This window comes from Schistocerca cancellata, chromosome 4, assembly GCF_023864275.1.
Source record: "Schistocerca cancellata isolate TAMUIC-IGC-003103 chromosome 4, iqSchCanc2.1, whole genome shotgun sequence".
Lineage (NCBI taxonomy): Eukaryota > Metazoa > Arthropoda > Insecta > Orthoptera > Acrididae > Schistocerca > Schistocerca cancellata.
Genome location: NC_064629.1, coordinates 654,848,187 through 654,861,152, shown reverse-complemented (window position 1 = coordinate 654,861,152; position 12,966 = coordinate 654,848,187). Strand labels below are relative to the sequence as shown.

The window sequence follows — 12,966 nt, the reverse complement described above, 5'->3', positions numbered from 1 at the left end:
TGGAATTATATTGTAAGAAATTGATCATGGTTCTGGAAATAAAATGTTAATTGCAATAATATGTTCATGAACCTAAATGCACTGTATGATCTCTGAATTCTGAACACACAGTCAACCCGTAAACGTGGTCATGTGCATGTAGTATCTACAAGAAATTGTTATGAAAACACACTGTGTGTATTGACAATCTGTGGTTAGTGTTTAAGTGATTTAAGGCAATGAAAATATTTATTGGTCTTTAGTGACTAACAGATCACCAAATCTGGAGGGGTAATGCCTGTACTTGGTGAAGTGTTTAAGAGCTACTGCAATTAAAGTATACCAGTGTTGAACTTGCCCAATTAACTTTGTTGCTACTGTGTGCTACATTTCAACATACCAAAGAAAAATCTTTCATTGTAGATAGTACTAAACAGTTTTATATTTTCAGGTGATGCCATTAGACATACCCTTGCACTTATTTTTAAGAAGTAACCAGATTTGTTAAAAAATGTCTTAGGAATGTGTAAGTTACTTTGAAAACTGCCCTTCTATAGTTCATCCTAACCCCGCAAAGCCTATTATAGACATACAGTGGTTGGACAAAAATATGGAAATACCAAAAACACAACACATTACTTTGCCTAATACAGTATATGAAACCTGTTGGCATTCAATAGCATGTGACTAATAAGAAAAAGTAGTTCTTTTGTACGATGTTTCCTGTAAATCTTCGTGTTTTTCACGAGGAATACGACAGAGTTACATAAATCAGAGTGAAAATGGCACGGTAACAATAGCAATGAGTGTCCCGTGTACCGGCGAAGAATTTGCCGCAATGTGGGCCATCTATCTGCCGTTACCATCGACTATAATCATTCTGTTGTCTGCATTTGTGGACTAAGGCGGTGTCGGTGGCTTTCCCGGAGGCAAGGAATTCATGGTTTTGAATGCCAATGGATAAATGCAGATACTATATGGTTTTCGAGGAAATCTTTCACCATTCTTCATGCAGAATAGTGGCAATTCAGGTAACAGTGAAGGAGGTGGATAGCAATTGTGCACCCTTCTCCCTTCTCTCCAAAGTAGATCATAAAGGGTCAATAATGTTGAGATCTGGTGATTGTGGTGCTGAGGGGAGATGCGACAATACATTGTAGTGCCCACAGCATCAGCATTAGGGGAAAAACATTGTATCATGTGATGGACCTGATCGGTCGAAATGGCCACACAATACTTGGCAGTAATATCACCTTGCAGAGTAACAGTGGGGCCCTGGAACGCCATGTAGTCCTCTTATTTTTTGCTATGATCCTCTCCAATAACTGTCCGTCATAATCACTCAACACACACTTACTTCTGCATTGTGACTTAGCAGATGATGTTTTTCCACTTCCCTTTATGCAGTGTAAGTCTTTGATACAGTGTCTCTTGAAATGCCAAACATTTTGGGATCCTTGGCTATGAAAATGTCTACCATGTGAACATCAACAATTTGCCCACTTTTAAATTCATGTAGCTCTGACATAATGCACTCCCAATTAAATAGAACACTGTTCTTGCTGTAACTGACATTTGCAACATGTGGTCAACATTGCACAAATGCTGTTCCAGTTGTGGTGAAATACAACAGTGCAACCTGTAGGCTTGGCTAGCATCTGCATTTATGTTAAAGCATACATTTCTCACAGTGCTTCCATATTTTCATCCAACTGTAGTATATTGTGTTTATTTTGTGTTCTAAAAGTTAAATGTAAAATTAAGTAGACACGTATATGTGAAATGGTGTGTATTTGTTTTAATTTCAGATTAATAGCACAATTTATTGTATCACTGTATAAGCTGTATGTGGAACTTTACTTCACGTACTTGGAAATAAATCCTTTAGTTGTTACTGAGAAGTCTATCTATATTCTGGATCTAGCTGCTAAGCTTGATGCAACAGCAGACTACATATGCCGTGCTAAATGGGGTGAGATTGATTATCCACCTCCATTTGGACGTGATGCTTTTCCTGAAGAGGCTTATATTGCTGATTTGGATGCTAAAAGTGGAGCATCCCTAAAGGTAAGCTGCCATCTCACTTGTGGATATGTGTTAAAATAATTCCCTCAGTAATTAAAATTGGCACTGGTTTGTGTGTGTGTGTGTGTGTGTGTGGGGGGGGGGGGGGGGGTGCTCATTCAATTTATTAATTTTGTGCTATAGTGGTTAGTGTGTAATAAAATATTCAAATATGTTTTCACTTTTCTTTAGCAGTAAATGTGACATTAATTTCCTGCATCAATGTAGATCATAAAACTTAAAAACTTGGTTGTTGGATGTGAAACTTAGCCAAATTATAAAATATAACATATCATAAATTGTGCATGGAAACACAGTGTTGACCAAGAAATTTATGTTTATACTTCCAGTGAGTTTGAGCTATTCCAGATGGGTATGTCAGTTAAATATACCATTATTTATTCCAGTAATGGCTGAAATTCCATGAAAAACAATTCTGTAAGCTCAGTTGAATGTGAATGTCGTTATGGAAAAGCTGCTTTCAGTGCAGCTTGTATGGGGGGGAGGAGGGAGGTGAAAGTTGTATTACACCAAACTTGCTCTGTTGGGTTGAGTTTAGATGATGAGGCTGCACTGAGTTGTTTGCTATATGAGATACACGAGAGAGAGAGAGAGAGAGAGAGAGAGAGAGAGAGAGAGAGAGAGAGAGAGAGAGAGAGAGACCATGAAGGAATTATCCAAATGGGGTGGAAATCAATAGATGTGATGTACATGTACAAGAAAACAAATGATTACAATTTCAGAAAAATTGGATAATTTATTCAATAAAAAGGGCTTAACAAATTGAACGAGGCAATAATGTGTAGGTTCATCTTATGTAAATGGTTAACCAGTTGGCATTGATTGGTAGAGTTGTTGGATGTCTTCTTGAGGGGTATCATGCCAAATCTGTCCACTCACACATTAGATCATCAAAATCCTGAGCTGGTTGGAGGCCCTGCCCATAATGCTCCAAACGCTCTCAGTTGGGGACAGATCTGGTGAACTTCCTGCCCAAGATAGGGTTTACAGTACAAAGACAAGCAGTTGAAAGTCTTGCCATGTCGGTTGGGTATTATCTTCCTTAATGTAAGCCCAGGATGGCTTGCCATGAGGGGCAACAGAACAGGGCATGGAATATTGTCACCATACTGCTGTGCTGTAAAGATGCAGCAGGTGGCAACCGAACAGGTCCTGCTATGAACTGAACTGGCACACCAGACCATCACTCTTGGTTGTTGGGCTGTACAGCATGCAACAGTCAGGTTGGTATCCCACCACTGCCTGGGGCATCTGCAGACATGTCTTCAGCCTGGAATCTCATTGGCTGGAGTAGACTTGTCTTCATTCCCACTTAGAATCGAGTCCTGATGATGATCAGCAGAGACAGATCTGGAGACACTCCGGACAGCTGTGGTATACCAACCTGACTGTCATGCATCATACAGCCCAACAACCAGGAGTGATGGTCTGGGGTGCCATTTCTTTTATAGCTGGACCCCTTTGCTTGTCATCTGCAGCACTCTTACAGCACAGCGGTATGTCGATGAAATTCTATGTGCCATTTTATAGCCCTTTATGGCAAGCCATTCTGCAAGATAATGCCTGCCAGATTGTAGTGAAGAGTTTCTGCTGCTTGTCTTCATGCTTGCCAAACCGTACCATGGGCCACAAAGTCACTGTATCTCTCCCCAGTAGAGACCATTTGGAGCATTATGGGCAGGCCCCTCTGACTGGCTAAGGACTCTGGTGATCTAACATGCTAATTAAAAATAATTTGGCATGATATCCATCAGGAGGATATCCAATAACTTTATCAATCAATGCAAAGCTGAATAACTATTTGCACAAGGGCCAGAGGTAGACCAATGCATTGTTGCCTTGCTCAGTTTGTGAAGCTTCTTCTCTTGAAGAAATCATCTAGTTTATCTGAAACTGTAATCATCTGTTTGTCTGTACATGCTCATCACATCTACCAATTTCTGTTCCATTCAGATAATTCCGCAGTGGTGCATTGTTCTTTTTTGCTAGAGTGTCTTTGTTCCATGGTGACTCCTATGTGATCAAGCATTATCATATTGGAAATGGTGATACCATCTGCTTTTATGGAATTAGGAATTACATTAGCAATGAGATTGTAATCTCCTTACCATTACGCTTAAAAAAAATACTGTGACACAGCCTTGCTGGAGAGTGAAAAATGTGCTTGGTTTGTATATTTACTACAGTGAATGGGTGACTTGATGTCATAGTGATCATAGAAGAAAAGTGAATTAAGAATTGAGCTACAACATAAAATATTGAAATATCATTGAGAAGAAAGAGGAGTTTCCCAAAACACAAGTAAATGTGAATTCTTATTTCATGAGACACACATGAGTTATTAACTATTTTTGTTCATTTTTATGAGACTTTTGGGATAGAAATAAGCATTTCAGTTATGAATTTAAGTAAGTAAATTCCACTATCATGTATGGAAAGGATAAATTGTTACTCAGCATATAGAGAGGCACTGAGTGGCAGAGAGGAATATTGGAATAAGACTGCTAGATATTATTTGGCTATGGGAGTAAGTCCTTTGTTATATTCACATGTGCATAGTTCACCTCACACACATGAGGCTACTGCCATTTCCAGGTATTAAGGTGCAACTCTGACAGCATCTGAGATGAACGATGATCTTGCTTATGTTGGTAATGGAGGTAAAGAATACTCATATGTGTGTGGGAGGGGGGAGGGGGAATGTGGAGTAGGAGTGGGGAAAGATGCTAGTGCTGCCTGTGGAAGACACAGAAATGTGGCAGGGACAGGATAATGGGCTCGGTGCAGCTTTGCGAAGAGGAATGGAGGGAAACAAGAGGAAAGGACTATGCAGATGCTGGTGAGATGGAAAGCATGTATAGGGCTGGGTTGGGAGCAGGGAAGGGGATAGGCAGGTGGAGGACAGGGACTAGCAAACACCGAGGCCAATGGGGTTACGGAAATGAAAGATATGTTGCAAGGAGAGTTCCCACCTTCATATTTGTGAGAGTAAGCCAGACAGCACAGGCTGTGGAGCAGTCACTGAAGTCAAGCACATCATATTGGGCAGCATGCCCAACAGTTGGGTGCCCCAGCTGTCTGTGGTTCAATTTTTTGGGGGTGGAAATTCATGCAGACAGAGAACTTGTTGATGGTCACACCCCTGTAGAATGACTCTCAGTGGTTACATCTCAGTTGGTAGATCACTTGGCTGCTTTCACAGGTCACTCTGTGCTTTTGATGATGTAGGATATGCCTGTGACAGGACAGGTGCAGGTGATAGGGGGAGGATGTGTGGGACAGGTCTTGCGTCTGTACTCATGTCCAAAATTAAAGCAACAAACTGCTATTTCCCCAATCTGTGTCTAATTCATGATATACTCATACAAAATGTTAACTGATGTCCCTACTATCGTTTTCTGCACACAAAATGGCGTTCCGGACAATGGACAACTACGCCAACAATGGTGCAGGGCGCCTATCAAATGGGGGTGGTGTTTGCTGTGTTGTCACAGATCCACAATCACTGTGTACACAGTCACAGGTGGTGCATTATGGCACAGAGAAGCTGCTTACCAGACACTCTGCGTTGGAAGACCTTAGAAAGAACGGAAGCAAGACAGTCGCAAACTGATGTGGCTGATGGCTTAACGTGAATCATTTTGTTGTATGTTGGATGTGGCGACAGTGTATAGAGACTGAAATTGTATTCTGAAGACCAGGGCAGGGCTGAGCACATGTGACATCAGAAAGAGGGGACTGTTATTTGGCTGCAAGTGCACGATGGTACTGCCTTAGTACTACACAATGACTGGCATCTGACCTCGCAGCATCCGCTAGATGTGTTGTATCGAGGCAAAAAGTATACGGAAGGCTTTGGTAGAGTGGCCTATATTGGCTGAGAGCTGCTGTAAGTGTACCTCTCCACAGAAGGGAATGTCTAGAGTGGTATTGTCAACATGCCACCTGGACCGTCGAACAGTGGGCCAATGTTACAGATGAGTCAAGATTTGGTCTGGAGAGTGATTCTTGATGGATTTTGCATCGGGAGGGAACATGGAACACAGTCTCGGTACCCAAACATTGTTGAAAGAGACTGATATTGAGGTGGATCCCTAATGCTGTGGGCAGGGATTATGTTGACCACTCGAACACCTCTCCATGAAATTGTTCGGATGGGTGGGCAAGGTTTAACTGCTGTCAGGTATTGTCATGAGATCTTGGGACCTCATGTGCATTTGTTGCAAGGTGCTGTGGGCTGAAACTTTGTACTGATGGATGATAATGCTCGAACTCATAGAGCATAGGTTACTGATGTTTTCTTGGTAACAGAAGATACTGTACGCGTGACTTGACCTGCTTGCTCTCTTGATTTGAATCCCATAGAGCATGACTGGGATGCACTAGGGAGATGGGTTGCATCAAGTGAGCATCCACCAACCACTCTCCAAGACTTGTGAACAGATCAGCAGGAATAATTGGCGTTATTGTGTCAACATGAGATTGATGACACCATTCACAGCATGCCCCGTCGTTGCCTGGCCTGTGTTGTTGCCAAAGATGGTCACGCCCCATATTGAACACATTAATCAGTTGTCAGTATGTATGAGTATGTTGGCATAGGGTGGTGCTATGTGGGTGCCCATTGTACTCTGGGTTTATTTGTAGATGATGCTTACAAAGGAGAAATAATTGTGAGGGAGGATGTGGTTGGTCATGGTGACCACAAATAATGTTGTAAGCTTGGAGTAAGTCATATGTTGAGAAAAGTAGTGTTCAGTAATGGTAAGCCTGTGAACATTGGGGTTATTAGTGTGCAGTCTGTTCACAAAGAGAAGAATGAGATTTCCATAGTTCTGAGTGGCTGAAGTTGGTAGACTGCAACTGGCTCTTGTCCTGTGTGTGGCCACTGCCAGCCTCAGCAATGTAACATAGAATCTTGAATATGTAGCCGTTGTGAAATGATTGTTGTGCCGTGTTGTGTTCCGTCAAAATTAATATGTATATTAATGAATGATAAAGCAGTTCTCCCATCCCAGGCAATGCCAGAGACACTTTCCATTCTTTGGAAAAGAGCGAGCTGTGGCGCTTCACAGAGTGGAGCAAGAAAAATAATTAACAATGTCACTAAATGATGTGAATAGAACAGCAAAAATAAAGTCCCCCCCCCCCCCCTCTCTCTCTCTCTCTCTCTCTCTCTCTCTCTCTCTCTCTCTCTCTCTCTCTCTCTCTGCCAGTGAGATGAATAGTGATGTACTCAGGAACAAGTGTCAGCAGTGTGAGAATAATTCAGAAATTTTTGAAACATAATCCTGGGAGATTTCAATTAAAATTTTTCAGTTTGACATTCTGTGTATGAATTACTTTGAAATGGTCATTTTGTTTGTGCATGTAGAAGGCTCTACTGTTGATCTAAGGAATTCCTGGTACTTTTCCCTTTTTCCCTTGCAAGGAAACTTTTCGAGACATTCTCTGTTGTGTATGTTAGGGTCCCAAGTATTTTCACATCCTGCAATTATTTATCAGTAATCAACAAAAATAATTTCCTGTGATCCATTGCATGACTAAATGTGCAGTAAGAACCACGGTTATTGAAACAACTGTGCGGTGGAGGGAATAAGTTGTTTAGCTGGTGTACTGAAAGTACTGGGTACAAATCATGTCACATGTCATTTTTTTAAACATCGTTGTAGAAATGACTGTCCTCATTACCATTCTGAATGATCTATGTGTACTTAAAATTCAGTGTTACATTTGTTAATACATGTTCAAAATTTTAATCATTCTTTCTATTTCTACAATATAAGTTTTCCTACTGACTCTTCTTAAATGTTAATTGTTTATGGATACTGATATGGAATTAGTAGCAGCAAGCGCCATTATTCAACATGAAACTATAAATTTTGATTTCATTAACTACTTCTGTAGACGTGCAATATGTAGCAGTTGACAGCCAGTACGGCAGACAATAGTGAGCACTCCCAATGCTATGTGGAGCAAAAGTTGATGTGAGTGTAGGTGTGCTGCCAGATCTGCTTGATGTAAGCATAGCTTGTTCTCTCTTCACTGACCCTCACTCTATGGCAGCCCATGTGTTCAGAGTCAGTGGGCTGAGCTTGCTTTGTCTACTCTCCCCCCCTCCCCCCCCCCCCCCCCTTGGAATTTGTTTTTGTCTTTGCAAAGAGACTGTAGAGAGAGGTGGCACTGATGCATTGACATTGACAAGTGGGGTACCAGGTGAGGAAGGTACAGGCACTGTGAAAAACAAGTAGAGGAAATGATTAATGTCTTTTCTGTAGAAGGGTAGATTACGGCTAATACCGTATTTACTCGAATCTAAGCCACACCTGAAAAATGAGAACAAAATAAAGGAAAAAAAAAAATTCCCGAATCTAAGCCGCACGTGAAATTTGAGACTCGAAATTCGAGGGGAGAGAAAAGTTTTAGGCCGTACCTCCAAATGGAAACAAAGTTGGTCCATTGTAATACGAGACACAATTTAGGTCGAATGAATCACGATACAGCTACAGTAGTTTGGTTCGAGTTGTAAGCTTAGCACTTAAGCTTTACCAGGTAGCCATTGCTATACGTCAGGTGCTCTGACCGTATTTATACGGGTACCCTTCCTTTTTCACGTGCTTCGTCTGGTTTGAATTGATTGCTTATTTTGCTTTGACCTGATAAGTGCCGTTCTCTTTGTTATAGGTGTTTGCATCACTCTAAGCTGAAAATGCATTACTGTACTGTGTTGTGCATTGTTTGTCGCATTCTGATAGTGCATGTTTAACCGCCTGTCGCCGCTCGCGGCATGGCTTGCTTTTGTGCATGCTACCGCCACTTACAATAAAATAAAAGAGAGGAATTGTCTCTAACCGAATCAACGGCAAGAGACTGCTATTTGTTGTTACTTACACTGCTGCTTTCTTTGATAATGATCAACAAGAACCAAATAATAGACGGCTTATGATAGAATTTGTTCCGAACGAGACTTGAGCGAAAATTTTTCTCTGTTTGAAAATCTTTGCAGGCGCCTCTTTAGTACATTACATTCTGCACAGATGTTAGTCATCTTAGATTCGTGCTTCATTTATGACTGCATCACTATTCAGCATAAGAATAATATGAATATAAACATGACATAATATGTATATTCTTCCGCATTTGCTGTTGTCTCACTCTAGTTTCGTAGTTTATTACGCAGACAGGATTTAAATGATATAGCAGCAAACATGAAAGAGTACACAGCATAATGTTTACATTCTTCTACCTTTTCTTTTAATTTATTTACTGACGGATAGGTTTTGGCGCCAGTATTTATCTTTGTGCCTGCAAAGCATGCCTGTGTAGTGCTACAAGCTACATATATTAGACGGCAGAAGTTAGTTGTGGCGGCACCTACCAACATTTTTCAGAACTTCTGCATACTTTGCACTCGATTCTAAGCCGCACGCGGTTTTTTGGATTACAAAAACCGGAATAAAAGTGCGGCTTAGATTCGAGTAAATACGGTAGGCTGAAGGAAGGGTAGATATTCTCTCTGTAGGAGTGCAGTGGCCTGCTATAGTGGGATGTCCTGTGTGGTTGGATTTATGTACTTCAGGAAGCATGTCAGAGTTGGGAGTGGGGGGGGAGGGGGCGGCAAAAGTTCATTGGGTTAGGAGGGGTGGGAGGCATTCAGGGGAGAGGTTCTGGGATGGACCAGTGGGTTTGAAGAGAGACTGGAGATTCTGCTGGCTTTCTGGAATGGGGTCACTGTGGCAAAAAGACCAGTATGATTGCATGTTGGTGCAAAAGGTAAGGCCTTTGGAAGGACTGATACTTCTGTGGGATGGAGGTTTTTGGGGGACAGGTTCAAGACTGTTTTGCAAGTAAATATAAAAATAAATAAAAATGTGATTACTGAGTATGCTGCAGGTCAGTGCATAGATGTGTGTGGAGAAAGGAGGTAGCAGATGTAAATACATTCAATGATTGGGAAGAAGGGGGGGGGGGACTGTGAGGTATATGATGCATGATGCAGGTACAACCAGGGGAATGCACAAAAAATTGGTGGGGTGAAGTCACCTACCATACTCAAGTACCCACTGACTGACCACAAAGGAGCATGAGCACTACATTGTGACTTGGTACAACCCAGGACTGGAGCAGCTAGATCACATTCTCCACCAGGGTTTCAGCTACCTCTCATTGCATCCTGAAATGAGAAATATCCTCCCCACAATGGTATTCCACTGTCTATCCAACCTCCGCAAATATTCTTGCCCATTCCAATTCTATCATTGCTCCCAACCCATTGTCCCATGGCTCATATCCCTACAATAGGCCTAGATGTAAGACCTGTCTCGTACATCTACTGCCACCTACTCCGATCCTGTCACAGGCATATCGTACCACATCAAAGGCAGGGCCACATGTGAAAACAGCTATGGGATCTACCAACTTAAATGCAACCACTATGTGGGATCCCATAGGGGCATCGCCATCTCCATCCACATGAATGGCCACCCCAAAATTGTAGACAAGAGGTAGTTGGATCACCCAGTTGAAAATCATGCCTTCCATCATAATGTGCTGACTTCAACAACTAATTCAGAACCTATACCATCTGTACTCCCCCCCCCTTTTCCCCCTCCCCAAGTGCGCGCGCGCGCCCACACACCCACACCCACACACACACACACACACACACACACACACACACACGTTTTTTTGATCAACATTATTAATGTAATTTCTGTGAAAGAGTGATTCATAGACATATTCACTCTCAGGTGATATTTCGCCATTTTTAATCTACATTCTACTTCATGTATGACATCTGCTACTAGTAGATTTTCTCGCTGATATTGTATCGAAAAAAAAAAAAAAAGAAAAAAGAAAAAGAAAATGATAAATTAGGTGAAACAGAGGCATTGATTTCCAAAAAGTATTATACTTGATATTAATCCATCGTAAAGTGGATGTGATGATTTGTATACCCGTGGTCCCAGGTAGCTTTGCAGTGTGTGAAATAAGTTCGTGTAAAATTGTCACTCTTATCTTCTAAGATCACAACAAACATTACTGCCTGTGTATGTTGGTTTCATTGATAGGATACTAGGAAAAATATATTATGTACAAAACACTTATGAGTTCCACCCTAAGATATTGCTCAGTTGAATGGTATCCATACCAAAATGGTCTATCAGCAGACCCAGAACTTACACTTAGAAGTTGTTATTCCATCCCAGATTTTCCATTATTCCATTACTATACATGGTGTATTCAGTATTGTTAAGCCAGAAACGTAAAAAAGAAATAATTGGTCCCTGTTTGAAACTTTTGCAAGGAAATCTGCTTCCCCAAACCACAAGGTTGTTTCATAAAGCAAATTGATGTTGAGAAAGTACACACAAGAGCAGCTGGTAAGGAAAAATTACTTACTGACCATGTTTTCTTAAGACAAACATGTTTAACATAAAATGTCAAGGCACACATGTCCTGAATAATGCATGCTGTGATTGAGATATGGTTGTTTCCACCACTGGATGTAATTCTGTTCAGAGCTGACTGATGTAGTGTAGTAGTTTCTCAGTGATGAGAAAGTGTATGGTAGTTGTAATGGAGCATATTAATATTTTCTTGTTTGTGTTGATTATGTAATGTGGCCTCAAGTTTCACAGTGGACCAACACACTGACATAAAATAATGCTCTGATGGCTAACTCAGTCTGTTTTGTCGCAAAATATGGACTGTTTCAGATAATGAAAAAGAAATTCTTATTTAATTAATATGTATTATTGAATAATACAGATAATTTATAATTTAAAAGCCCTAAGATAGTGACACATTATAAGTCATTGCAAAAGTCACTGTTTTATATTTTGAATTTTGTGTGCAATTTTCAGCTTACTATTTTAAACAAAAGTGGACGGATTTGGACAATGGTTGCTGGTGGTGGAGCTTCTGTTATCTATAGTGACACAATATGTGATCTTGGAGGAGCTTCTGAGCTAGCTAATTATGGAGAATACAGTGGCGCACCATCAGAGCAGCAGACATATGAATATGCTAAAACAATTCTTAGCCTCATGACTCAGACCAAACACCCAAAAGGAAAGGTTAGTATTTATTATTTCCTGTTGCTAAGTCATTTTATTAAGTAAAGCAACACAGCATCTTACAATTTCACATTATTAAAATAAACCAACTTCAAAGCAATGTCATATATAACAGATGTATCCATTTGCTATAATCTTTATTAACAATAAAAAGGAAACACAATATGCTTGTATAACAAACACAACAGTAACAGCAACTGTTCTATCTTAGTGCAAGATGCCAGGAAGAACCGATTACTTGTTATCCTCTGTCAAATCTAGGGATTTTATAATAAAAGTTGTGTATCTATACAGTCAATAGATATATTTTTGATACACCAAAATGTCTTCCATGTCAGACAAAATAAATAAATAAATGAAATCTCACATAAATGCAGTTGGATCCATGGTGTTAGAAATATTTTAATGGGGCATGCTGCAAGTAAATTAAATGAAATGAATTAATAAATGTATGTTTACTGTCTGGGATTGTATTTATAGATAGTGCTGAGTATGATCAGCTCAGGTTATTTGTGAGATGACATTTTTTTGGACCCAATTATCATCCACACCAACAAATTGACACACATTTAGTTTTGTTTTAGTGGTCCAAGCACTGCATGGAGATTCATCTTCATATTACTTTTGGCCAGCATTAAACAAATGCCCATGGTGTCAGCTATTTCATATACCATTAACTGCAGATTGTTCAATAAAATATTCTGCACTTTCGTGGTGTTTTCACTTGTTGTTGCAGATTGTTCAATAAACTATTCTTCACTTTCTTGGTGTTCCACTTCTGGTTGCAGTTTTGGGATGTCCTTTATATGGACCATCTTGAAGA

At 40.4% G+C, this 12,966-nt stretch overlaps 1 protein-coding gene across 6 annotated transcripts in view; it reads left to right on the top strand.

The window, feature by feature from the left end:
• The window catches only part of LOC126183358 (ATP-citrate synthase), a 167,834-nt gene that overhangs the window by 102,003 nt on the left and 52,865 nt on the right, over nt 1–12,966 (top strand). For all 6 annotated transcript variants that reach the window (XM_049925269.1, XM_049925271.1, XM_049925270.1 and 3 more), the window contains exons 5-6: nt 1,788–2,046; nt 11,931–12,143. In XM_049925269.1, coding sequence (XP_049781226.1) covers nt 1,788–2,046; nt 11,931–12,143 — 472 coding nt within the window. The remainder of the gene's footprint in view (nt 1–1,787; nt 2,047–11,930; nt 12,144–12,966) is intronic.